Source organism: Pleurodeles waltl, chromosome 2_2 (assembly GCF_031143425.1).
Source record: "Pleurodeles waltl isolate 20211129_DDA chromosome 2_2, aPleWal1.hap1.20221129, whole genome shotgun sequence".
In the NCBI taxonomy this organism is placed as follows: domain Eukaryota; kingdom Metazoa; phylum Chordata; class Amphibia; order Caudata; family Salamandridae; genus Pleurodeles; species Pleurodeles waltl.
The window spans coordinates 974,880,477-974,908,473 of NC_090439.1; the positions used below are offsets into that span (position 1 = coordinate 974,880,477).

The window sequence follows — 27,997 nt, forward strand, 5'->3', positions numbered from 1 at the left end:
CTGCGATTCCCGTGGTTCACTAGTAATAGAGGTGGAGAGAGGTTCAGTGTGCATGTTGGGCTGGTCATAGAAAGGCAGCTGCCCATTACGTTACATTAAGATAGCTGTGTCTGGGTTGGAGTGTGATCAAGAAGAGCTTGGTCTTCAACTCATGAATGGCAAGAAAGGCTTCAACTACAAAGAAAGTGCTGTAATATTTTTGATAAATTACCAAAGTAGTGGTAGAGACTGCAATATAAATCTGATTATCATCGGTTTATTATCTGTAGCAGGACACTTGGAAACAAACGAAACCGGAGTCTCAAAATAAGTTGGTGCGTTTATTTCATCGTAAAAAAAGGGATCCACGCACGTAGCTGCTTCTCCGTCCCAAGTCTCGAATAACTGCCGACTCGGACTCGAGCCCACCACACTCCAGAACCCAGAGGGTAAGCCAATGAAACAAACATTCCATTGAAGCCACGCGCGTGAGTGAAAACATACAAGAAGAAATTACATATACATATTACAACATCTCCCTCCCTTATAATAAATTAGAAAAAAAAACAAAAAACATTAAGACAGAATAAAATCTCGAAATTTAACAGGTAAGTTAATTTGTCTCAAACTTCTAGTTGTAACGCATTTTGAATTAGCATCATCAATGTTTTTGTCACCATCATTACCATCCAGATCTGAACCATTAGCACTAGACTGATGATCAGGAACATAACCTTGAACCTCAGAATCATTAATGTGACCAGAATTTATATTATAAGATTTCAAAGACCGCTCACATGCAATTTTTTGCAAATCTGTTGATAACATTGAATCTTCCTCTTCCTTTAAATGAGACATGTTCCTGAAAATCTTGAGTTGCTCAGAATTAATAGGAATTACACAACTTCTGCTCCACCAACCTCGTCCATCTAAAAATACAGAAGCTCTGGTAACTTTGAGAACTTTAGATGGAAAATAATATCTAGATTCTCCTTTCCTTACTCTAAAAGGTTTTTTAAGTAAAACCCAATCATTGACCTTTAATTCAACTATTTTAGTAGTGAACATGTGATCAAAATTACGTTTCTGCTTAAGTTGTTTATCAAAAACAGTACTTCTCATGGTGTTATTAACCCCCAACTGAGATTTTTTGCCAATATCACTTAAAACATGAAACATCCACCTTGGCACTAGTTTGGTTCTGGGATCCCTTCCCCTCAGCAATTTGAATGGAGAACAACCTGTAGTTGAATGGGGAGTAGATAGGTATGCCCAAAATTTCTCTTGCAGAAATTCTGCAACATCAACGTTTGATGCTAAAGCTGTTTGAATTCCTTCCTTAAGAATCCGATTGACCCTTTCTATTAATCCATTCGCTGAGGGATTGTGAAGTGCCACTCTAAGATGTTTGATGTCATGTAAAGTCAAAAAATCTGAAAAAAATTTTAGACAAAAAATGTGAACCATTGTCCGTAACAATTGTGTTGACAGGCCCCTCTGACCTAAACAATTTGCTTAAAAAACTGATAACCACATCCGAATCAGTTTCAGAAGTGAAAGAATAATAAACCCATTTTGAAAAATAATCCACCACCACCACTAAATATCTCATGTGCCTTGGTAACAAATGAAATGGCCCCGAGAAGTCTAAAGCAACTTTATCTCACGGTTTCTCCGGCAAAGGAACAGGATATAAAGGCTTAGGGACAGTCCTCCAATGTTTATCTGAAACAATACATTCGGGGCACCTGTTGATAAAAGAGGTAACTTGCTTATCTAAACTTGGCCACCAATAAGACATTTTAATTTTTCTGGAGGTAGCAGAAATATACAAATGACCCTCGTGAGCTAGTTTAATTATCTTGTCCCTAATATTGGTGGGAGGAACAATGAGATCACCCCTCAGACAAATACCGTTTTCAACTGTGAGCTCATTAGACACATGATAAAAAGCTCTAAGTTCCCCTGACATACTTCTCTCCGCTGGCCATTTGGTCTTCAAAAATCCTACTACCTTAGACAAAATAGAGTCAGAAGACATAGCAGACACCCATCCTTGCTCCGAAACATGATTGTTAGACACAGCCAAAATGTCCAACAGGGCTACCACACATTCTTTCTCTGCATCAATTTCCACTGAGGCTTCATAGGGTAAAGGCAAACGAGACAAACAATCTGCACGAAAGTTCATGCCTCCTTGCACATATTTCAGTACCAGGTTGTATTCTTGCAACTTGGATAGAATACGAACTAATCGTGCCGATGCCTTACCCAGACCATTACCATTCAACAAATGAACTAAAGGTTTATGATCTGTGAACACCTCACACCTATTGCCCCAAATATAGGTTCTAAATTTCTGAACTGCCCACACACAAGCTAGGGCCTCTCTTTCGATGGTGCTGTAATGTTTCTCCGCCTCCGATAACATCCTAGACGCAAAAGCAACAGTATTTTCACCACCATTCACCCACTGGCCAAACACAGCTCCAATTCCAATTAAACTGGCGTCTACCATGACAAACGGATTACCCTCAGGATCAAAGGGTTGTAATGCAGGAGCATTGATAACTAAATCCTTAACCCTATCAAATGTAGAATTTTAATAATTTGTCCATTCAAATTTAGTTCCTTTTTTAAGTAATGATCTAAGAGGTTGCACTTCCATGGCATACCCCGGAACAAATCTAGCATAATATTCACAAAGCCCCAGGAAGGATTTTAACACATCTTTGTCAGAGGGTGGACATGCCTTTCTAACCGCATCCACATTGCTAAATTTAGGTCTGATTCCCTCACCAGAAATGACATGACCAAGATATTCTACCTCATTGACAAACAATTTACACTTCCCAGGGTTTACTGTCATGCCCTTTTCCCTAAGGATACTTAAAACCTTTTTTAAAATTTCTAGATGTTCTTTCTCTGACACTGTGTGTATCAAAATGTCGTCTTGAAAAGCCAAGACCTGAGGCAAGTCAGCAAATAGATCGTCCATCAACTTTTGAAAAACGCTTGCTGCTGAAGCCAGACCAAAAGGCAAGCCTAAATATTTGAATACTCCAAACGGAGTTACAAAAGTGGTTATTTCTTGAGAAACTTCACTCAACGGAATTTGGTGGTACGCAGAGTGAAGGTCTATGGTTGAAAATACTTTGGATGTACCCAGACTCGTAATCATTTCTTAAATACGTGGAAGAGGATGACTATCTCTGACAATGTTTTGGTTAACCGATCTCAAGTCAACACATAGTCTCAACTCGCTGTTTTGTTTCTTGGTAATTACAATGGGTGATACCCATTCTGAGGCATCTGCAGGAGCGATTATCCCTTGAGATTGAAGTTTATGTAATAAGGATTTCAAATCTGCTCTTACACTCAGGGGTACACTCAGGGGTATCTGCTCTTACACTCAGGGGTATGGGTCTCACCTTATGCACAACGGGAGTTGCACCTTTCTTGAGTTTAATACTATGCTCATAGCCCAGAACTTTCCCAATTTGGTCTTTGAAAACTTCTGGAAACAAATCAATAATGCTTTGCGTAGTGTCTTTAGATATGCATACATTGGCTACTGGGTCTGATAGTAATAAATCAGGTAAATCCCCTAAAATCACAGGAACATAATGGCCAGGACGCAATATTATTCCCAAACGTGCAAAATCCTTCCAGCCCACAATGTTACGCCCTTTGACAGCAACATAAATTTTCGTTACAATGGATCTACCCAGACATTGTAGATCTGACACAAAATAACCCAAAAGGTTAATGTCTTTTTCCCCAAATGCTTTGGGAGCAACATCAGGATATTGTCAGTCGATAGAACCTCTCCACAAGTTAAAAAACGTGTGATCTGCCAAGATCGTAATGGGGGCTCCTGAATCGGCCAAAACAGGAATGGTTTGAGAACGAATCACTGCATCACACACAGCCCCTTTAATAACTTTCTCAGTTTTCCCACCCTGACCAACCGGAAAGTCAATGGTTAATAACATATTAGAAAATTGATTAGAAGACTGAGCAATTTCTCAATCAACATCAACACTGTTGATCTTAACCTTACTATAAGACCCTCTATTTAAGGGTTGTGACTGGCACACAGCTTGAAAATGCCCCACTTTTCGACAATTATTAAATTTTTTGCCATGTGCCGGACACGAAGTGTTATTACCAATATGAAATTTTAAGCCACAACGGAAACACAGTTTTGAGTACTTAACGCCTTTAGTCTTTGCCTGTTTGGTCAGTTTATTATGAATGGCACAAACATCCTCTTTGTCACTAATAAGATCAACAGTGCTGTTCTGACTAGCTAAAACTTTGGAAGTATTTAGGGACCTTTCAATCCCTTTGGCCAAAACCAACACTTCATCCAAGGTTGGATTACAACATGACAGAAGTCTTTCTTGAATCTTTTTTGTGAAAACAATGAAACACAAACTGATCCCTAATATAAATATCAATATTTGCACCAAATTCACATTTAGCTGCTAAGACTCTCAGATTAGCGATATACTCCTCAATTGATTCATCACTCATTTGTTTGCGCATGGCAAAATTAAACCTTTCTAGTAGTACATCAGAGTCTCCAGAATAATGCTTTGCCATACGTTCTTTCGCTTCAATATAGCAGTTCCATAATGCGTCGCCTGCAGCAGGAGATGAAATAGCTGGTAGATTATCAAATATTCTTTGAGCTGCAATTCTAAGATGGTTAAATAATAAAGCCTTCTTTCTGTTAGGAGAAAAATCCACAGCATCAATGGCTGCCAGATAGTTTTCAAAAATACCCCACTCCTGGTACCAAATATGTAGCAGGACACTTGGAAACAAACGAAACCGGAGTCTCAAAATAAGTTGGTGCGTTTATTTCATCGTAAAAAAAGGGACCCACGCACGTAGCTGCTTCTCCGTCCCAAGTCTCGAATAACGGCTGACTCGGACTCGAGCCCACCGCACTCCAGAACCCAGAGGGTAAGCCAATGAAACAAACATTCCATTGAAGCCACGCGCGTGAGTGAAAACATACAGGAAGAAATTACATATACATATTACAGTATCGGAGTCCTACAAATCTTACATTCCTGGAAGTGAATTCTACTGTGTGCTGGTTGTTACACTCAGACTGTGATGAACTGCTGACAACACATAAGCACTTGTGCCAATAGTCGCAGCTCAGCACGAAGAAAAAAAGACTGGGGAGCAGGCTTATTCACAAGTGTTTCTTTTATTTGTTCAAAATAATTCCGCCTGAAGTTGGGCAACTAAAAGCTGGCACTTTTCTTCTTTACTTCTTCTGGGCTTGTCACATGTTGAAGAGTGTTGAATGAACACTGTATAAAAATTCACAAAACTGTCCTCGAGATGGTCCAGCACAGTCCAGCTGGGAACATATTTCACACAGCATGTGCATACTCGGCCTAGAAGCAGGCGGTTTCATGGACCTGACCACCAGACTCCCCGAGAGCATTTTCTTACCCATTGTCTCAATTTATTTAGACTCCTTGTCTAGAGGCGCACTGGTGAAGCACCTAAAATGGTGCTTCGTGCAAGAAGAAGCCTGCACTACCAATTTTTCTAGTGAAAAGTGCAAGGACAAGGTGGTTGCTGATCAGCTGCGGCCAGCAAACTGTTTGCTCACTCTTGATGCATACATTTGGCCAAAGGTGACATTATAGGCTCCAAGTGGGACTTGTTACATGGAAGAAAGGGTCAAGGCAGCAGAATTTCCATCAAAATGTTTGCTTTATTTTCCTTCATTGGTAGAGACAATTCTAGCAACTCTGCTGCCTTTATAATAAACACTGTGAAGGACACTACTTCTGCAGCAGGTGGCCCCAAAGGGCATTCTAATTCCACATCTGGAGCAGTATGTAGGCCACTATGAATTCTCTACGGCAAAGTAATCACCTGCATCTGTGCTGGACGGGGCAGTAAATTGTCTGCCTCACTTCTATTATAATGTTAGTCCTCGATATAAGGCATTGGGATCCGTTCCAAATCGTTTGCCACATAGTTCATCCATCCTTTACCATTATTCATCTCTGGACAAAGGTCTGGGCTGAGATTCCTCCTTATTTTGGATATCCTCCACCAATGTCTTTGCCTGCCTCCCTAAGCACATCAATATGGCTTTTCTCTTTGGTATAGTCTCCAAAGCTGGTGTTGGTATTGGCATCCGTGGAAGCACTACAGTTGAACTCTAGGAAATCTTGTGGCTTCAGCTGGAGGAATGCCTTATGGAGGATTCCTTAAGTTGGAGGCACTGAAGTTTCATGGGACCCAAAAGCTGCACTAGAGGGAACTGAGATGCCATAGAAGAGAGCCACTGTAGCCTATGTGAAGGCTATGACTTGCAAAGGTTTGGCATTCGCACGGCAAACAGTGGGTATAGTGGAAGCAGGACTGATGCTGGCGTAGGAATCGATGCAGAGGGCTAAACTGGTTCTTTCACTCGCTGGAGTAATATCAACCAACTCCAGTTGGTCGGAGAAAGATTCAGAGGCTTGACAAGGGGATTAGCGCCGAGACACTACCACAAGACCGGGAATGGCATCTGGGAAAGAAGTAGTCTCACTTGCTCCGCTTCTTATGCTTTCTCTTCTTTTCTTTGTACAATTTGGAGGAGGGTGATAATATAGACTTGGACCTCGACCTGGAACAAGAGCTGAACCACAACCAGAGTTCATTACCCATGCTATTAACTAGCTCACCTTCAAGCTCCTTTATAGGTTGGGAGTGTATGAGGCAGCACTGATTGCATGACAGAGTCATGCTTAGGAATCAAGCGCCACAAGCAGCCCTTTGCAGTCCAGAAATGGACACCTATCCATAGCATGAGTGACCTGGTTTGTACCACAACATCTTAGGTAGTGACATACTCCCAAAAATTGCAAATTAGTGCACTATTCAAAATGTTTGTGAAAAATGTTTCATGGAGAGCTGCTCTGGATCTGCGTCAAAGGGTAAGGAAAAAAGTCTATATGGGTGAGGTCATGTCATGTCATGTCAGAGGATATTCAAAAGGTGAGGAATCCGTAAGTAGAAGTATGCATTACAAACTGTGTTTCGCTGTTTCTGCTGGAATGCTGATGGATGCCTTCTGAAAACACAAGAATTGAATTGTGGTTCAGTGTCAGTATGTCTTTTTTAATACCATTTTAATAGGATGATGCTTACCAACACGAACTGCATCATCATTAACTTTTACCCTGCAATGAGAAAACTACAACACCAGAGACTGTCACTATACATAGGGAAACATCCGAGTATCCAATTGCTTTCCCATTACCTAATGTCCCACCCAACTAAACAAATAGGCACGGAAACGGTATCGGTTGTTTTCCTACGCTATCAAAATTCTGATACTACTGCATCATGTTATTGGAAAGGGAGGGCTAAAGAGAAGGAGTAAGAGTGAGGACAGTACACAAAAGCAGACAGAAGACTGAGAGCAAAGATGAACAGGACAAACTAGTACAGAGGAGCGATAGTAGAGAGAGGAAAGTGGAGGTATGTATAGGCTATACTGATTTAGGTTTAAACCTATAATAACTGATTAAAAACCCATTGAAAGGGAAACTACCCTTAAATACATATATATACACACACACACAAGTAAAAACACCTAGACAACAGAAAACTCATATCCATTACAAAAAGTGAGAATTCGTTTTTTTATTTCTTTCTGAAGGGGCCAACACAATGTAACCTATAATAACTGATTGGAACCCACTGAAAATAAACAGTCCTCAACAGTGTAAATGTATAAACACTTAGACAACCACAAATGTAATACCATTCAAAAAAAGGAAAGTGAAAGAGAGCAAGCCTTTTTTATTTCTTCCTTAAGGTAGCAGCAAGAAAGACTGGTTGTTTTGGGATGTCACTAAAATATTGCTGTTTCTTCCTTTTGTTGCATTCAGTTTTTTATTCTTGGATTAAAGGTGAAGGGTGTAGAAGCATGGATTAGGCCTAAACTAATTATTTTATGAAGGGTACAGAACTTGAAAATAGTAAAATCAAATATGATCTTTTGGCATTGTTTAATTCATTCACTGATTGGTGAAACGGCTGGCTCATAAGAATCTTGGCCAATACGTATTATTATATTTAGCCACAGACACACAATGGGTAAAACCCTTCGACATATCAGTCCCTTCTTTTAACGTCAGTATTGATAGCAAGTCAACTGCCAAACAACCAAGGCTTTAAACATTCGATGCAAGGTATAGTGGCAAGTACCTGTGAAAAGAGTGCTGTCACAATGGATATGGGATAGTGATGAAAACATGACACAACTTTTCACAACCAAAGAAATTCAAAGCTTCCAGGGTTCCCATTGTTATGTCTGATAACTTTGGCTAATACTGGCTTTTTAGTAAAACTGTACGTACCGCTTGGGGGTTTGAGCCTATAGTTACAATGTTAAGAACAAAATTTCATGTCCCAGAATACAATGTGATGTCTCTTAGAAGGTCAAGGCTGATTTAAAGTGAGATATTTGCCATAGGAGCACCACCTTAATGTAGTCAGGCAAAGAGTGCAGAAAAGCAGTGGCGAGCATACTTAAAGCACCACGTTTTAGGTGCCTGAGATTGCATGGCTAGCAATTAATCTTGTGTGATTAAAAATGTTAAAGGTTTCAAAAGGTACTAGACTTTTGGCAGGGTTGACCACACCTATAACGTCATTTTATTCAGTAAGGAGTTGGTGAATGACCCCCAACTGTGCCCGGAAATGTGTTTACAACAACATATGAATGTATCTCTTTTACATTTTTAATCTATTAATAGTACTGTAAACTAGACAGAGTCCTGGCAAATTGAGTGCGAGAGGTAATGAGATGCAATGAGATGCAAGTAGGGGTGCGAATCACACTTTCTAAGCTTAAAACAGTCTTACATAAGGCCATTGGACATACTGCCAAAGAGAAACACAATATACTCTGCATTACTTTTCCTTCAAGTAAAATATGTGCTTTATAACAATCACTACAAAAATTATGTTTACCAATCACTGCAAATAACATGCTTTGTAAACAATGTAAAAAACTGTTTTTATCTATTTGGGTGTTAGGCAGATGCATAAATAATGAAACACAGATTTCAAACGTTTCTGGAAAATACTGAGAATAAAGCACTGAAAGCCACTAAAAATAAACACAGAAAACAGGACAGACTAGGTGTAAAGCAAAGAAGAAGCAGTCCAAGTTTAAAGGATTTTGCTTAACTACAACCTAGTGACCACCAGAATGAGAAACAGAGTGACTATCAGATAAATGTTCTGTAAGGGACCTGTGCATAGAGCAAGATATTACATGAACAAGAATGTAACAAACTTGCTAGCACAGGAGGAAAAACAGCAAATACCACTGCTGGAACAAAAGCCAGAACCACAGCAAAGGCCACAGCTGCAGGCAAGGAAGGGATAACAGAAGTGACCATAAGTGTGAAAACTGCAACAACAACACCTGCAACTGCAACAACAACAGCTACTGTTGAGGTTATTTTATCAGCATCTTATGGGCCCGTTATTTTAGCCTTTGGCCTGCAGCTTGTGCCCTTTAGCCGAGAAAACAATTAATTTTATTATTTTAGCAGAAGCTTCATTTTGTTGTGATGTTTTTATTCTTTTATCTGTTGTTTGCTCTGCTTAGAAATGGTTTTAATTTTTTAGTACAACATTTTCACTCTGTGCTTTGCTCAAGGCTGTACGCGATAATGTTGTCAGTACAAAGTAGATCATATTCCCTGTGATTTCATGGAACCATATGCATTTAATTTATCTTCGTACCAGAAAGCGGTTCACATGGTCTCATTGGGCACTTCATTCCAAAATTGTTTGTCCACTCTTAAAGCTTCCGTATCAAACCTCCCCGTTAATGACCTTGTGAACCGCCTCCTGGTACGAAGATAAATTAAATTGTGGATGAGAGGTCCTCTGGATTACACCAGAAAAAGGAGTTTCTCCTTCTGAACCTTGGCAGGAATAAATGGAATTTAAAACTAACTGATTGATATATCATTTATCTACAAAAGATTTGAGGTTGCGCTGAATTTGTTTTGTGTCCTGATGAAGACCCGCTTTTGAGGCAAAAGTTGGCCCAATTTATTGCGCTGGGTCGAAACATCGATGATCTAGATTGAGCCTGGAGTATTTGTCTGGACTACCAAGGGGCAATTGGACACTTTACCCTAATTGAGTTTGACATATATTTTGTTTGTTGTAGAATGGTCAATTGACAGTCTCTTATGTATATAATTTGATTATAATTGTTGAGATAGATTTCTTTTATTCTTCTTCTTTCTTTTCACGAGCACTTTTCTTTACACATTTTTTCTTTGGATGTTTTGGGACAACCATATAGTTTTTAATACATTTTGTATTGAAAGATAAGTAATAAATTGTATATTTTCATATGAATTGGTGCATTAATATTATTTGAGATAATAGGTAGTGGTTTGTGCTGCATGTGCATGCTATGTGTTGATGAAAGTTCTTTTTTGAGCAATTACCGGTTGGACCATTGTAGTTGCGTAGTACAATAAGGACAACAGTTGCCAGCAAGGTAGGCATAACAACCGCAACAAATGGCAGCATGGCAGTGATAGCAGTAGCAACCACTTCTATAACCACTGAAAAAACAAAAGTGATGAGTGGGATGAGTAACAATCTGAGAACAGGTTAATTAGTCTGGGTCACATTGAAGTCCATCTATTTTTTTGTTCATTGTGCCACTACATACAAGGAGCAACCATATGCAAATCAGCATACTCCAATAGAAAGCTCTAGCCCAAACTGCTACCAGTGTTCCCCTGAAGAGGAACACAACCCCATACCAATTTCGGCCTGCTGAGCCATATTAATGAAGAAAACTGAGTGCTGTGGCACAGCAAGCAGAAAACCTAGGTCTATACTGGCATTTAGATCTGGTTTTAATGTGGTAATAAATGTAAACAAAGGTATGCACAAATGTGCTGAGACTGGCATTTCATCTGTGTGGAACCTGTCGCTTTCTGTGCCTCCTATATTTGTGCGTGTATGTCCCCACAAGCTTGGGGAAAAACAAGTCATATAGAGATACAACACACATATTCTGAGTTTTTGTGCGAACCTGTGTATGTATAATTAACACATTATTAAAATTAGGCATAAGATTTCTGCTCCGTGATGATGCTAGTAAACCTAAAACCGCCGGAAATCAGGAAAATAATCCTGAAGATTCAGTCGGCATGTATCTATTTGAAACACTGCCTACTTCTGAAATATGATCTGATTGCCACTTTGAAATCTGTGCGGTAAAGAGGCAATGAGAGTACACTTCGAATACCAGTTCGTCTTTCTTTCTTTATGAGGTAGAAGTCCAAGATAAAACTAAAACAAAACTATGGTACCACCTAGCGGGCATCCCTACGTACCACAGGCTGGAAATACCGACAATTTAAAAATGTTTCCGATAAAAGCGTCATTGGAGTGACGGAAGCAGTGATAGGGACCGAATGCTTCGGGGGCACAAACAGCATGCGTAGCATGGCAAGCAGGAAGGGCATGGATCTTCCTTAAGGTTTCTCATCAATCTGGCTTCCGCCGTATTCAAAAAAGCGCTACAAAAGCGACATCAATATCTATCAATTTTAAATTAGGCAACATTGCACTCTATGTAAATTGAATCTAACCGCTGAACACGTAAATGCACAGATATAAAAATGGAAAATAAAATTTAGGGTCGGAAATGTCCATTTAATTAAGACGGGTATAACCTTAATTTGTCTGAAAAATAATATTTTATCCTCCCTGCTCCACACCTAGAATACGCCTGAATTCTGGGACTTGTAGCCTTGTTGCTTCCATTACAAAATGGGAATATAAATCCCAGAATTCAAAGAAAACAACCTGTAGCGGGGCAGCACAACACGCATGAACCCGGGAAATTTGGCAGCTATGCGTATGACCTCTGACATAACCTCAGACAGGATAATGGTGTTCTGCTCAACATCCGCAGTCCAGAGAGAGAAGGATCTCGGCTGGAGAGCAGAGATCACCCTCTGGAAAGAGCTGGAAGATCCTGTGCGTGAAAAAGGACACGGGTGGGGGGAGGGTCTGAGAAACAAGTATTGCGGTCCCACCGAGCACATGACCACACAGTATGTCGTGTCTCAACATACAATTCCAAGGGTGATTGTGCCTGAAATTAAGTGTATAATTTAGAACGTCTGTGATAGTAAATAGCGCCAGTTTGAGTAGATAACAAAATCATCTACTCAAACTATATATACCATGCATGGATGGGCATGATTTTGTCAAAGATATCAAGGAATACTGTTTCTATGTAAGGGAGTGGGTTAAAGCAGGATTGACAGAAACTATTAATAACACAGGACACATTGCTACCACTCTTGGGAGATGGCTTTCTCAAGAGTTCTGCGTAGGAAGGATTGTTATATACCAGCCATAGGTTGTTGATTGGAATGATAAATATAGGTTTGCTGGAGAATGGATGTACTTTCAGTGGATCATCGAGGGATACTGCAGACAAGTAAATTGTTAGGCCTCATACATATATATATGTCAGGCTTGAGTTACTAAGTGTAAATTGGTGACGCGATAACAGATGGAGGAGATGTATTCTACGTAGAGGACTGTTGGCTAGGGGTGCATGACAGGAAGAGTGTCATTAGTTAGTGTCCTACTAAACACACGTTTGCTGCTGAGGTGTCTTGCTAATGGAAACTTACATATTTTACGATTTCCGTCAAGAATAGTTCTCTTGCACCAGTCTACTGATTAAGAGGTAGTGTTAGCAGTAGTACATTTTTTGAAGTTTTATATAGTGCGAACTGTGGACCAAAGGCATCAGAGCACTTTACATAATCACTAGTTAATATATTAGAGATGTTTTTATTTGTTATTTATTATGCACGCGGAAATAATGCGATGTGCTCAGAATCAGAGATGATGATCCAATGCTGGGACTAGAACCTGTCTGGCCACTTCCAAGGTCGGCAGCTCTGGCTGATAGGCCACAGAGCGCTGAATGAGGTTTTAATCTTATATCCCCCGCTAGTGCTTTGCATTTCAAACCGAAGCATTTACATTGATTTGGAGGGTGACGAACAAATAACAATATAATGAAAAAGCAACATATACTGACAAAAAACAAATCTACCCATGCATGCAAGAATTACAAAGCTTGAGAATGCTGATATGGAGCCGTCTGCCTTCCCTTGAATTTAGTTTTAAATGAGCCTTAGGAAGTCCAAGCACCGCTCTGATAATTTGCCCAATACAGACACTTAGGAGTAGGGACTGGAAGAAAGCACATTTTATTATGTTTAAGGTCCAATTGGGATAACCTTCCTCTGTGGCTATAAATCACTAAAAGCCTAACCACGCGGAGCCAATGCCAGTGGTCATTAGTTACTGATCTGACGAAACCATGCAGTGATAACTTATTTAGCGCATTCCCTTAAAAACAAACAAGCATTGGCAAAGCCAAACGGTCTCGCCTTTGAGACCTATTGGTTGTAACAATGCCTACAGATGATGCTGTTCAGCACCCGCAAGAGACTGTGCAGCATGGCCAAAATGCAAGGGAGGGGTGGTTGGGTGTGTTGGGGATTGGGGGGAGGAGGAACATAACACGTCCGCTGCAGCCTCCTGCAAATTTTGTAGGGACAATTGCATGAGGATGTACAAGGATCATTATGCATGTGCTTATACAAATGACGCACGTGTCTTCTTTATCATTATTATTTACCTGATCAGAGATGGGCCAGTAAATGAAGAGAAACAAATAGTGTGAATGCTCTTTTTTGAGGAGGAAGGACCCGCAGATATTTGGTGCCTGGGCCTGCCCAACAGGCGCTTCCAAAAAAAATACAAAATATAGATTACAAAAAAACAGTTGGTGAGGGGACAATAGAGTGTGGAGGGGATGCAACAAAGCATGAGTGAGGGTAGGGAGAGAAACAAAAGGCATAGAGTGAGAAGCACATAAGCGAGAAAGCAACACAGAGAAGGGAGTTTATCAGGGGAGAAGCACACAGGAGACAGCTTGCAAGATGGGCAGAAAGCACCATTGAACGGACAGGTGTATTTGCACGGTGGAGGGGAGAAGCACACAAGAGAGCTGAAAAAAACACATGCACTCTCATGGCGTCCTTAAGCGAAAGGAATAAAGTAGTTTCCTAGACATGAGTAGTGGAAGGATATGAGCCAGCCAATCAGAGATATTGTAAAGGAGCTATGGAAGGGACAAACACAAGATGGAAAAGAAAATCCATTGAATACGTGGCAATAATTCGAACCAAAAGTAAACAATGAATACGCTGTAAGCCCTTGATAGTTTCTTTGTGAGTCCTTATTAGTTCTTGGTAAGCCTACACCAAGGTCTTTTGCAAGCAGGCAGTCTATGCTAGCTGGCAGGCTCGATCTAAAAACAGGACCTGTTATCATGCATGTAGACGAACAATGAAGCATCTACAGACAAAGATGGATGACTGACTTTCCCCACCGAATGGAGATTGCCCTGACGAACCGCAGCCTATGGAGCCACAATTTAGTGTGTGACTGGACTTGGAAGGGGCCACCAGTTGGACCTGGTTCGTTGGGCCCTGCCCTCTCCTACCCAGAAAACACCTTTAGGCCACCCTAGTCTTTGAGTACACCTCAGTGGTAGGTTGTTATTGTGTTATGTTCACTGTTTGATTTTGCTTTTCCCTCTCACCTTCCTGCATCTACTCCAGTTTTATTTGATGTAATATGCTTGCATATCCTAGTTTTCCATATATATGGTTGCTGACACTGGTTCTTTGAATACAGACTGATTCAGTGACACAGCTACTTTGTATATAATACTGCAACAGTCTGTTATTTGATGTTAATGCTGTGACCTTTTGCAGGTAAGTTATTGCTCTACTCCTACTGATGTTTATTATGCCATAACTCATTAATAAAATAGTTTTTTTTAAAATGCATATGAACAGTGGAACTTGCTGAACCTTAGTGGTAACACATTGAAGTATACAAACAGTGATGGATGGAATGCTTGAAGTAATCACATCCATTAGTAATACCTCACGTCATAACCCAGTCCATTATTATCTTGCACACCATGCTACCTTAGTTGGGACCCAGCCACATGCAAATCAGTCTTGACCCTGCTACAATGGGAACAGTCCAGCCCCAACTGTCAGATCAGATCCTCCCTGCACCAGAACACAAACAACCTAGGATGGGGTTCACCCTGATTAGGGGTGCATAAAGAAGGTATAGCTTGGTTCCTGGCCTAGATCTAGCTGTGCAACCCACCAAAAATCTAGGAGGAGGGCGACAGGCAGTTGTGGAGAACCTCTGGCTATTTGCCCAGGCATAGTTTTAAATTCCATGTGATCCCAACCCCTAGAATGTTAATTGTATGAATGGAAGCCAGCGTACTAAGCCGATCTACCACTTTTCCCCCACAGACTACTGTTAAACAGCCTTTGCAAAGGATTGTGGATCACCACCACAACTATGAACTAAAAATAACCAAATATGCCAACACGTGTAAACATTCTTTCACTTTTTGCCTGGTCTAGTTGTTGGGAGTCCACAAGGATTATTCTTGTCACCAGTACTCTTAAGTCATGTGTTTCCCATTCTATTGAAAACATGGACTTGAAGAAGTGCCCAGGCCTCACAGAGAAACCATAAATTCATTTCTGCTATTGAAGACTCATTACTGGAATTACTCAAACAATATCTCATCTGGGTGAAGGCCCTTCCACTTTCTCCTTACCCTTCAAAATTCAAAACAAAATAACCTCCAGCTAACTATAACGGTTTCAAAGGTATACAACCTGGCACAATCTGTCACAACAAACTAGCTTTCAAGCCAAAAATTTACAGAATTAAAAATAGAATCAGACTCTCAAAAATATTACTCCTGTCTTTTAATAATGAAGGAATAGCTGCCACCTTATCCTGAAACCATTAAGGACCGCAACAGCTGGTCTTGCTTCGAAAAGAAACCAAGACGATTTAAATTACTTGAACTTAGTATGAAAATGAAACCATGTGACAATACAAGAAAAGAAGAAAATTATAGAATTATATAGGCTAAGTAAAAATGTAGATTAAAATCCTACAACCAATCGACAATATCAAATAGTAAGACTAGGAACTGACAAGAAATAATGCCCCACAACATAGTTCTACACACATCGTTTCTGCAGAAGAAATCTTGCAGTGTTCTATTCCTTTGCCATGACATTTGATCATATGGATGTCGCCCACATACAATACCGGACATGAAGTGTATAAAATATATTTCCTGCACACTTTGTCTGACTAAAGTAACCTCATTTACCCAATCAGAAGAAATCTTCTTTTGATGCTTCCAATACTGTGGTGCCCTGATTTCAGCATTAGAAACATGCCACAGTTAATCTGCTTTGAGTCTGAAAACAGGAAAAAAAAAAATCACAATACCATGAACAGCTAAAAATAACCCATGTAAAGTTTACCTTGTGGAATTCTGATATCCATATGAAAAGACGTGTGCACTCCTTTCAGCCATGCTTCCTTCCACATTGGGCACAACAAAATGGAGACCACCTTTGGGCTGATCCAAAGAAAACTCAATGTACACCTTCAGAACTTTTAGCTCTACAACAAAAAGCAAAACAAATATTCTTTATTTTACACAAATGTTCATTATTTTGGGCAACAATTTTATTACAATGAAATCAATCCTTATTCCTGATAGAGACTTCTAACGGCAGATTCCTCACCTTTCGAATATTTCCCTTGTGTCAGACTGGATTGAGAAAATCTTAAACAGTACCTCTGCAGGCCAACAAGTGGTGCCAAGAAGCTCCACTCCGGAAGTGGCATATGGAGCCGTACATAGGTGCCACTCATGCGCACTGACAAATTCTTCCCCACCCCCGCAACATACGCAAAACCAGAGCTACCCTAGTCTCTCCGAGGCCAATTGTTTTAATTTTTTTATTTTTTAAACTCTACCAGTTTCTAAGGGAAAATTTTGCCTCCCAAATCTACAAGGTTCCAACCCTGTGGGGAATGTTGCAAACAGATGTCTGTGGTTTGATTGTAGTGCCTAGGGTCAGACCACGACACCAAGGCCTTCAACGACTGTGCCTCGATGCACCTTAAGGCCACGAGACTGTGAAATGATGCTCTTCCCTCCAAAATACCGCAAGACCCCACACTGCGATCTGTCAAAGTCCAAGGACAGGTTCTAGTCCTGTCCAGGTTCCAGTCCTGTTCCTAAAGCTGTTCCTGCGACAGATCATCATCACAGCCTAAATCCTCAAATAAGTACATACAAAAAGACAAGAAGTCCAAGCAGTACTTAGACTCATCCGGCCACTCTCGATCACCTGAGAAGGGACGAGGGAGTTGCCATGCCTCTAGGTTGCATTCCCAAAGTTGTTTTACTTCAGAGCAGATTATGACCCCTGTCTTACAGCAACCTGAGTTCCTGAGGTCATCAGTGACACCGGAGTAAAAGAAAATAAGTTACTTATCTGTAACTGTAATTCTCCTGTATTGGTATCTTTCATAGATTCACATGCTTGAATCGCTCCCGGTCGTCAAAGTGGGAGTCCCACGCTACAATGGAAAGCAGTAGTCAATGACATTCAGAACAATGTTAAAAAAATCAGTTTCATGGCTTATCCCCATCTTTTAATAAGAACCAAAGTCTAGCCAATCAGGCGACAGCACCCTCTAGAAAACTCACCACAGAGGCTTCATTCCCTCAGAATTTCTTGCACAAGTGGGACATTAGAACACAGATCATAACAGAAGCCTCTATGGGGAGGAGGGTGGGTTGCATGTGAATCTAAGAAGATAATACTAGAGAACTACAGTTACAGGTAAGTACCTTATTTTCTTCTCCAGTATTGGATCTTTCATTGATTCACATGCTTGAGTCAGAGAAGTTAGCAGTTAAATCCCTTACAATTAATAATGATCAGAATATAGAGGATGGTGAGAAATACATTTATGCATGGCTCACTTTATTAAAATAGATGGCGTACACTGCTTGTCCCACAGTCGCATCAGTCGTCAGAGGAATCCAGGCAATAATGCTGTGTGAAGATGCGTCTGCTGGTCCATGTCGCTGCTCGATGCACTTGATGGATAAGCACATCTGCGAAAAGAGCTGTGGTGGTAGTGGACATAGCCCTGGTGGGATGAGTTTTGACCTTGCTTGTCAACGGCTTTCCGGCTTGACTGAAGCAAAATTGGATAGCTGCTCCAATCATCTAGCAATGCTTTGTTTGAAAACTGGAAAACCCCTACGAACGTTTCCATAGGCAATGAATAACTGATCCATCTTGCGAAACTGTCATGTCCTGTTTAAGTAGAATTTGATATGTCTCTTGATGCCCAATGTGTGTAAGGCTTTATATGCTATAGTGTAGGGACTGGCAAAAAAAATTCCTCAGTACTATGGCTTAAATCAAATGGGAATCTGAAGATACCTTTGGAATAAACTGACCCTCCTTGCTGACATGAGAGCTATAACAAGTGTTGTCTTCCAGGTCAGGTATTTTAGGCCTGCTTTGTGAATGGGCTCAAACGGGGCATTTATCAATTGTATCAGCACTATATTAAGGTGCCAAGAAGGTGGAGGTGGTATTTTGACAGGAGGAAAAACTATGAAAAGGCCCTTGAGAAATTGTTTGATTATTCTGCTAGACCATATCGAAGATGATGTACCAGATCTCCCAAGCCTTGAGATTGTTGCCAAGTGAATCTTAATAGAAAAGTGAGCCAGACCAGATTTTGCCAACTGAAGCAGATACAGAAGGAGTTGTTCCAGTGATGATGAGATAGGATGATCCCCAGCTTCCTGACATCACAAGCAGAAATGCTTCCATTTAATCTCATAGGTTTCATTGGTGGTATTGTCACTGGCCCTGCAAGAATTTCTCTGCAGTCTGTAGGAATATTTAGTGTTGCAAATTTGTTAAATTCAGGGGCTAGGCTGATATATGTAGTGATGCTGGATTCGGAAGAAGCACCTGGCTGTGAGTTATCATTAGCAACGTTGGCATGGGCTTCAACTGAATGCAAGCTTGTTCCGAAAGCAGCAAGAGCTCCTTGAAGCATAATTGTTTGTGCCACCTGGGAGCAATCAGGATTACCCGGCAGGGTTCCATACTCAGTTTCTTGAGGAACTCTGGGATTAACGGGATCGGGGAGAAAGCATACACAAAGATCCCTGACCATCTGATCGAAAACACATTTCCCCATGATCCCTCCTGTGGGTGCCAGCATGCGAAGAACTAGCATTTCCGATTCTCCCTTGTCACAAACAGGTCTAGGTTTGGTTTGCCCCAGTGATCGAAAATGTCTCCTATCATTTGTGGGTTGAACTCCCATTTGTGCAACCGAAAGAGATTAGGGCTAGGGCTAGTGCTATGGCTTTGAGTTCCAGCAAGTTTTTGTGTATTTCCCTCTATAGAAGGTTCCACTTCCCACTGACTGTCAAATCCTGTAGAGGGACACATCTGTAATCGGGAACCTGTGAAAGGAATAGTGGCCCACTGGATTGGGTTTATAGTCTGAGCCCACCATTGCACTGATGTTATCATGGTTAGGGTAATATGAATGACATCGAACGAACCTTGGGTCTGTACCGTCTGTTTGTCTAACTCCTGTAATAGCTGCATGTGAAGTCAGCAATTTGGAATTAGTAGAATGCAAAACGATTTAATTCCAAGGAATGATCTGTATACTTGAACTGAAACAGATTTTTTTCGGGATAGATTCCATGCTAATAGTTGAATTGTCAGTTGTCTTTCTTGTGAGTTGCTTTTGCGTGCATGGTACCTAAGACCGCTCCAAAAAAAAAGTCACTGTATTGGACAGTGTTAGAGAGGATTTTTGCTTGTTTACCATGAGGCCCAGACAGTCTGAGACAGGTTGTTGCATCTCTTATCGGTTGTTGGGACGTGGCTACTTTTACCAACCAGTCGTCCAGGTAGGGGAATATCTGCCCTCCTTTTTGCCTCAAGTGAGCTGCCACCAGGGCCAGACATTTGGTAAAGATACGGGCACCAATTGCAGCCTGAAAAGGGAGAACTCAGAATTGGTAGTGGGTGCCAGCTAAACTCTTAGGAATTTGCGATGTTTTGGGTGGATTGGGACAAGGAAGTATGCATCCTGGAGACCTAGAGATGTCATGTGGTCCCCATGATTGAGGAGGTGCAGGATATCTTGAAGGGTGACCAGGCGAAAGGATTGTTTTCTTAAATATGTGTTGAGATTCCGAAGGTCATTTTTTCCTTAACAGAAAGGGAGTAAAATTAGATTCCTCAGAACTTCTTCTATTGTTCCTATCCATGGAATAATGGAGATCTCCTGCAAAAGTAGGTTTAAGTGGGAAGGAGACGCTTCTTTCGGAGGAGTATTTGGTGGTTTCTAATAGAATTCTAGGGTGTGCCCCAAGAGATAATATCCAGGACCCATCTGTCTGTTGTTGTGAGGGACCACTGCGGCAAACAGTTTGAGATTGAACCCCTCTCCCCCCCCAAGTTGTTTCAGTGAGTTGCGGGAGATAGCTTGCACTGTGAAACGGTCACTGCTTTCTAGCAGTGTCTCTCCCTTGGTTGCATACACATGGGTGCTTGCTTGTATGCTGCAGTTGGTGGCTGCCTACACTGATGCAGTGAATATTGAGGTCGATATTGGCTTTGAAAGGTCTGGTACTGTTACTTGTATGACTGATAACTTCCTCTGTAGGGATAAGATCCTCAACACCGTGCTCCTTGAAAAGGACTGGTTTCTGAATTGTAATGTTCCCAAGGTCTTGGCCATATCAGGATTGCCTTTATAGCTTGTATAGCCTTATCTACATGTTTGATGAAAAGTGTGTCGCCATCATATGACATATCAAGGATCTTGCTCTGTATTTCTGGACTGAATGATGTGGATTTCAGCCATTCTTGCCTCCTAAGGACAGCTGCCCCTGCCAGCTGTCTAAAACCAGTCGACTATATGTCAATCACACAATCCATGACTTCAGCAGAGAGTCTCTCCCCTTCTTACAGTGTTTTTCTGGCTTCACCTTTTGCCTCTACTGGCAAGAGATCAATGTACGGAGTGATGTCAGTCCGCATCTGCCTGTCGCAGTGAGCTAATATCGCTAGAAAATTCACTGCTCTGATAGTAGTGGCTGCAGCGGACGAGAATCGTTTCCCAATACTATCTAGTCTACACCCATCCATATCTGGTGGTGAGGTAATGGGGGTAGAGAGATTTTTGAGCGTCGCTGGGCCGCATGTGCTATTACCTAGTCAAACTTTGGATGGCCAATTAAACATGCTAGTGAATCATCAGGTGCTCCGCATTATCTATTCAGTCTAGGCAGCACTGTAGCTGGTTTCTTCATAGTCTTGATACCTTCTTCCCAGATAAACACAATGGGAATGGCTCTGATTGATTTTCTCCTTGAAATCATAAAGGAAACAATCTGATTGTTTAGTCGGAATGAGGCAGTTGGAACCTTTTTGCTGCCCTTTCCATAAGATCGTGGAAGCCACCAATGTCATCTGGTGGTGGCACTGGTGAGGACGGAGTTGGTATCAGGCAGTCATCCCACTCTTTAGGAACTGAAGTAGTGTCTATGATATCCCTCTCCTCGCTATCCTCATCCGTGGGAGGTGCATCATGAACTGGTGGCTCAGCAGATGTACTAGCAGGTGTGGGTAATGGGGTCAGCAGCGCGGTTAAAATACACAGACGCACTGATCTTGCCATTTGTATTGGAGGTGATTGTATTGTTCTTGGTGTCTGTTCTGCACATTTGCCAGGCAGCTATGTGGGCGCCTCTTCATATGTTTACAAATAATTATTGTCTAGGCAATCAGATCAGTTGAGAAGGGCACTTTGCCTATTCAGTCCTGGCAGACTTTTGGTTGAAGTCAGACAACAAACCCACCGCTAGGGAGGTACTGTTTTAGTACCTATTCAAAAGGTGAGGAACATTTGGTTAGACATCTCTGTCAGAAGAACAAGTTACTTATCTTCGTTAATGCTCTTTCGGTTAGAGACTATTTAAATGCACAGTCCTCACAGACACTTTCATCTTCGCAGTTCTGTAAACTGGACTCTTTTCATATAAAAAGGTCCCAATTAGGAATGTGCACGCTGGTCACTCTTAATCTGGAGTTGGATCCCGCATCAGAGGCTGAAGATGGTTCACAAAGCCTCCGATGTCAAAATGAATGGGTGGCACCCAAATAGGGCATTGCGTGTCACTTCCAGAGTGGAGGGTCATAAGAGCAAAGCTGTGTGGTGCCTCCAGTTGGCATGCAGGGGTACTGCTTAAGATTTTCTGGATCTATTCTCATGCCTGTGGAGTACTCAGAAGGTGAGGAATCTGTGGTGAGATAGAGGATTTACTAGATAGAGGCTCTACTGTAAAGAGCGTTAAAGAAGTTAAGTAACTTGTTCATTAACACCAAGGTATTGAATGATGCATTTATTTAGTTTGCATACAAAAAGTTCAAATGACTTGTATAATGACCATCACTCCTAGTCCATAGGCCTGCTCCTCTTATTAACATCTGGGTACAGGGCCAGTCAATGGTCGAGCTGAGAACCGTTACATAAATGTTGAATAAGACAGTTGCAAGCCGGGTTAAATTAAAGTCAATATATATTTTAATATGATCCCTCCATAGAGTGGGTGAGTATGCACCCTAGCAGATTCAGTTATGTAAAAAAGCTAATCAGCTTTTTCTTAGATTACGGAAAAATTGGTAGGAGGGTGTTAAGGGCTTACAGACTATGAGTAACTTCATATTCCTGGTGTTCACTCATTTCCAACAGGTTACTATATTTACAGAGAATAAAAAGGAAGACATCAAGCAACTAGGAGCTAGGCAAATGGATTCTTCAGCACCTCCTGATCAAATTGTACAACACTTAATTAAGAAGTCTTCATAGACAGTAATGACTGCAAAATGTGTGTGGAGTAGTCAACAAAGTTATTTTAAATATCTCTGCAATAGGTATATGCTTGGAGAAGGCCACGTGGCCACCTTTGCTCTAAAAGAGTATCATTGGACACCAGACAGTGTAGGTTTCAAATGGAGAGTAAGAGTAGAAGATGCAAAATGTTATCCATCAGGCAACGAAGGCATTATTTGCTACTCAACTGACATATTTGGAGTCTAAGTAAAAAATGACTCATTTGTGGAATGCATATAGCCGATTCGACCATAAAAGAAATACATAATGTGTTTGACTTTAAGGTTTTGCAACACCTCATCAGCTGAGGTGACTACTGGCACAGAAAAAATATGTAATTAATTTTCTGCCTTAAAAACAAAGGTGGGAAGGGTTGTCAAAACCATCTCACCTAATGTAAAAAAGTATATGCTTCAGAGATGCCTAACACTAGGAGACCAGTGATGCGCACAGTGGAAGTAAGGGCAACAAACATTAAGTTTTGAATGACGTACACTTTATCATGCAAGCTACCATGGACTTGAAGGGTTTTGTATTAGCTTAGCCAGTACTAAGTTTAAGCCAAAGCTGGTAGTGGGCTGTTTCAACAATCATTAGCAGTGGAGATGCTTTATCGGAGTCTGTTCCTCTAATCCCCAGTAGCTGCAATTTATGTCCAATTGGAAGTCTGAGCTCTGCCAGATGCCACATTGCCCACAAAGGAGAGCAAATTCATGTTTCTGAGTATATCCAAGAAAAAATGAAAAACACAGCCACTAGCTTTGTACTGCTACCTTGCAGACTCGTCTTCACAGCTCTGTTTGCCATAGGATTAGATGAGCAAAGGCTTTATACTCAAGAAAAAGATACAGTAAAGTGTAGAATTTTCCAATTCTCCATGAGAGATGCAGACAGACGATGTGCTCCTCTGAATATTTTGAAGAACTGACAGGAACACCACCCAGCAGTAACAGACTTTAGCCAATACAAGAAGTAAGATTCCAGGTGGTCATTAAGTGGTTATACGACTCTATCGGGAGACCAAAAAAAGGAAAACCAGGACCATTCAAGTTTAGTCCAACTTCAGGAAAACCCCAAGGATAAGTGTACCTTGCTCAGTCACGACCCAATGCATTTGTTTCTGGATTATAGTGGGTCACAAAGAAATGTATAGCTTAAGGATCTCAGCTGTACATATGGCACTGAGGACATCATGATTGAGTTCAACACTTTGGTAGTCAGGGGAAGAGTGAGATGACTTCTGAAGTGGCTTTTTCTATTAAACACAGCAGTGTGGAAATTATACAAGATCATGGCAAGGGCGTTGGCGCATTGCCAGTCAGCAAAGCTCTGAAGAGTGAGTGTTATATTATGGGAAGAGCTGTGATGTTGTCTGTGTGAACCATCACCACTCTGGGCCTGGCCACAAGTGGAATGCCTCTGAAGGCTTGGTAGACAGCAATGTGCTCTATAGTACGATTTTATGAATGGGTATTCTGAATTTGTCACACAAGGTGTTTATGAAGAAATCCACAGAGAACATTTTGAGGATGGGGCAAAAAGGGTCCACCATCTCAAGAATAACATGATGTAAAACTGGTGTCTCATAATAACTTGAAGGGGCTGGCTTATAATTTTGCTCAATGCTCTCAAAGGCGGTGGTGTATGGAACTTCGCATGGGAGGGGCAGGGTGACTACTCTGATGCATGATGCCTGGAAGAGACAGAAGATTTGAAAGATTCACAATTCTACAATGTTAATCTGTATCCTCCTTTCCTGTAAAAATATGATACTACGGGCAATTTGTCAAGAAGCCACAATTGAACAGTGTCCTGAGAAACAGAGGAGGGTAGACTATGCTAGCTTGACTGGCAAAGCACACTCAAGGCAACTGTCCTGTTAGAGATAGTAGATAATCAAGAATCACAGAAACACAGCTGCTGCAGAGCTTTGTATGGATAATGTTGGTAACATAAGCAGTTTATGCTCTGCTGTATTTTTACTCTGTTTAAGCTTTAATATATAGTCCTCCTGGACATAAGGATAAAGGCAGGGTTGTAGTCAAACTCAAGCCACAACTGTAGTACAAAGTCCACCATGACTGTATTGGCATGAATGAGTTTAGAGGCTTCCACTCTGACAATTACTGCCGTGGGACTCAAGACATTTTTCATCCTCATCTTCATGCCACAATGACAGTAATCTCTCTTGAGGGTATAAACTATCGGTACAATGAATTGAGCATGGGGGTTACCCAAAAGGAAAATAGTTAATTTATTTCGGCACCCCGTACCTATACTGCTGAGACAGAGATGGGTGGGTTCAAAAGTGTGGCTTCTAGAACTCCCAGGCTTTTTTTTGGGCTCAGGGTCTGCTGGATGCAGAGGAAAGAGATGCGGACTAACATGGCTCTGCTACTGTTTTTTTGGGTGCAGCTTCTAGCACTTCTGCACACTCCGAGAGGGATCACATGGTAGGAGAAAACATTTCGCTGTCCCCAGTAACTTCATCAACATTTCAAAAAATAAGCTGCACAAGTGTCTGTCCTGCTGATGAGGCTAAGAATCGGCTGCAGTTTTGTAAAGCATATAAAAAATATTAAACTCATCAGGGATGACACCAGATTGGTGATTCTCATACCCAGGTGAAATGAGAGCAGAACGTGGTGGTCCAGGTTAATGTCCTACTTCTGCTGAGCCAAAGGATTGGAAGAGTGCATCATGTCTGACAGAGTTACTGTTTGAGAAGTGGTCAGCTTGTGGGGGACCCCCGTAGAAATTAATTGTGGGTCCTACGTAGGTAAAACTAAACAGATTTAACAGTGGATGGACCACAGTCTTCCATCAATCTTATGACCCTCTAGAATCAGGTCAGATATGGAACAGGGGCAGCCTCATCTTGCAGCAATATGGTGAGTTAGGGGAATATGGTTACTAACCAAAATGGTAATGCACCATTGAAAATGGGCAATATTATGGCAGCGATACTACCCTTTCCAGCGCATCAAGACTCTATACTACTTCCTCCATTCTTGCTAATGAATATGTGCATGAAAAAAACATTTATACATAGAATATAATTCAGAAGGTAAGAGGGATCTAAAGAGCTATGGATTCAAGCAACCATCTTGCTAGCTATTAGCAAGGCTCCCAAACACAAATTTCCCACCTCGTTACCAACTAACGAGCCCCGCAGAGGACAAATTTATCATTTCTTCATTTGTATTCAGTACTATAACCTGAGGCAAGCTGTAGTAAAGTCTAATGAAGGTGGTGGGTTCGATCTTTTACATTAAAGGCATCTGACGCAGTCAGATCCAGAACAACAGAAGTGCCCAAGCCACAGGTAATAATGAAAGTACCACCTTTGTTCCTACAATCTTTCATTTATGATTTAATTACTTGGCTGGATAATATCTGAGGCATTTGCAGGCTCCATGAAATAGCTAACTTGGAGAATCAGAACTTGCTTGCCCCTGCTGTCCCCACAATCCCTCCGCCCTCAGTGACATATTTAAGATGCTACTACTGCAATAACAAAATGCTACTTATAAAGTAAAAATGCCAACTAGATACTATACTCATATTAAAATGAATAAAAGGTAAAAGAGATGGTGGATAAATGGTAATGAGAACAGTGGGTCCCATTGCTTGAGGATAAAGGGAAAATCAAGGGGAATTTGCATTAGGAATATGATCTGAGAGGTAAAACATTTTTTTGTTGTTGCAATAGATGACCTATTTTAAATGTAAATAATCTGGTAAAGTTTATATATATGGAGCAATAAAGTACATTACCTTCATATGAGTTTCAAATAACTGTAAACAGAGATAAACACACAGTCTTACAAAAATGTTTAACAAATTAAACTTAACTAAGGATGAACAGCTGCCTCATGCATTTTATTGCTTCTGGACCCAAAATCTAATTTTGCAGCGTGCATTACCATCAACATGCTTCCACAGTTCCGAGGGGACTTTAATGCATAGCTCCCCATTTCCAGCATCTGGGTCCACAGCACTGACCGCAGCAGCATAAGCATTCGAAAAATAGTTGAGATTCCTTCTGCAAAGAATAACAGAAAAAAACACCAGTGAGAAAACTGATTGCCACATAAATGTTGTCTGAAAGCATACTCAACATGTAGAGTTAGCCCTCAAATTTATCAGGAAACTTTAAAATCTTCTATCAGAAACATTCACCGTAGCCACTGCTTGCTGCGCTGCTGCCACACAGCAACACAAAACATGGAAAGAGCACCCACTGCAAGTTCTCTCTCACACTGTAAGCCCACTATTCACACACCTAAAGCACCCCACTCACTCACATTCACACTAACCAGCCACCCGCTCACTCACACAGACCAAACAGCACCCAAACAATGAGGCACATTTGCATGCAAGTTCAACTCCCACTCGCTCAAACACTTATCAGTGGAGTACCTCAAGGCTCATCTTTCAGCCCCACCTCTTAAATGCATACATGATCCCTCTGGCCAACATCATCTGCACACACAACAACAACATCCTCTCCAGGCGACATGCAACTCATACTCTCCCTCTTGGACAAGACTCCCAACAAAAGAAAAAAATGCACTGCCTTAATGACCAAAACCACTAACTGAATGAAAGCCAACTGTCTCAAGCGTAACATTGACAAGACATAAGTAATGATCTTCAGCAAGAACACTTCGACATGGGAATCCAACTGGTGGCTGATCAAAATCGGACCCAAAACCAACACCAGGTGCCTCAGAATAATCATCAAAAGCAAAGTGGACATGTCAACGCAGTGACTGCATCCTGCTTCCTTCTACACCCTGAAGATGCTGAGGAAGATCTGCAAATGGCTCCCAAGTAATACTAGAAGAACTGTCATTCATGCCCTAGTCACAGACAAGTTGGACTATGGAAACACTGATGTAGCAAACATTCTCAAGAGCATGCAGTTTGACAAAGTCTCAAATACACTATTAGATCTATATTACCTCTAGCCTAACTGTGAAATAATAAGGGTAAATTGGTTCCCCCTAAAGGGTTACAT

The 27,997-nt window shown here is 41.1% G+C and overlaps 1 protein-coding gene across 2 annotated transcripts in view; it reads right to left on the reverse strand.

Moving 5' to 3' along the window:
* The window catches only part of TAF2 (TATA-box binding protein associated factor 2), a 663,535-nt gene that overhangs the window by 564,979 nt on the left and 70,559 nt on the right, over nt 1–27,997 (reverse strand). For both annotated transcript variants that reach the window (XM_069220673.1, XM_069220672.1), the window contains exons 4-5: nt 26,901–27,019; nt 16,488–16,629 (exon numbers count right to left, since the gene is read on the reverse strand). In XM_069220673.1, the coding sequence (XP_069076774.1) occupies nt 16,488–16,629; nt 26,901–27,019 (261 nt within the window). The remainder of the gene's footprint in view (nt 1–16,487; nt 16,630–26,900; nt 27,020–27,997) is intronic.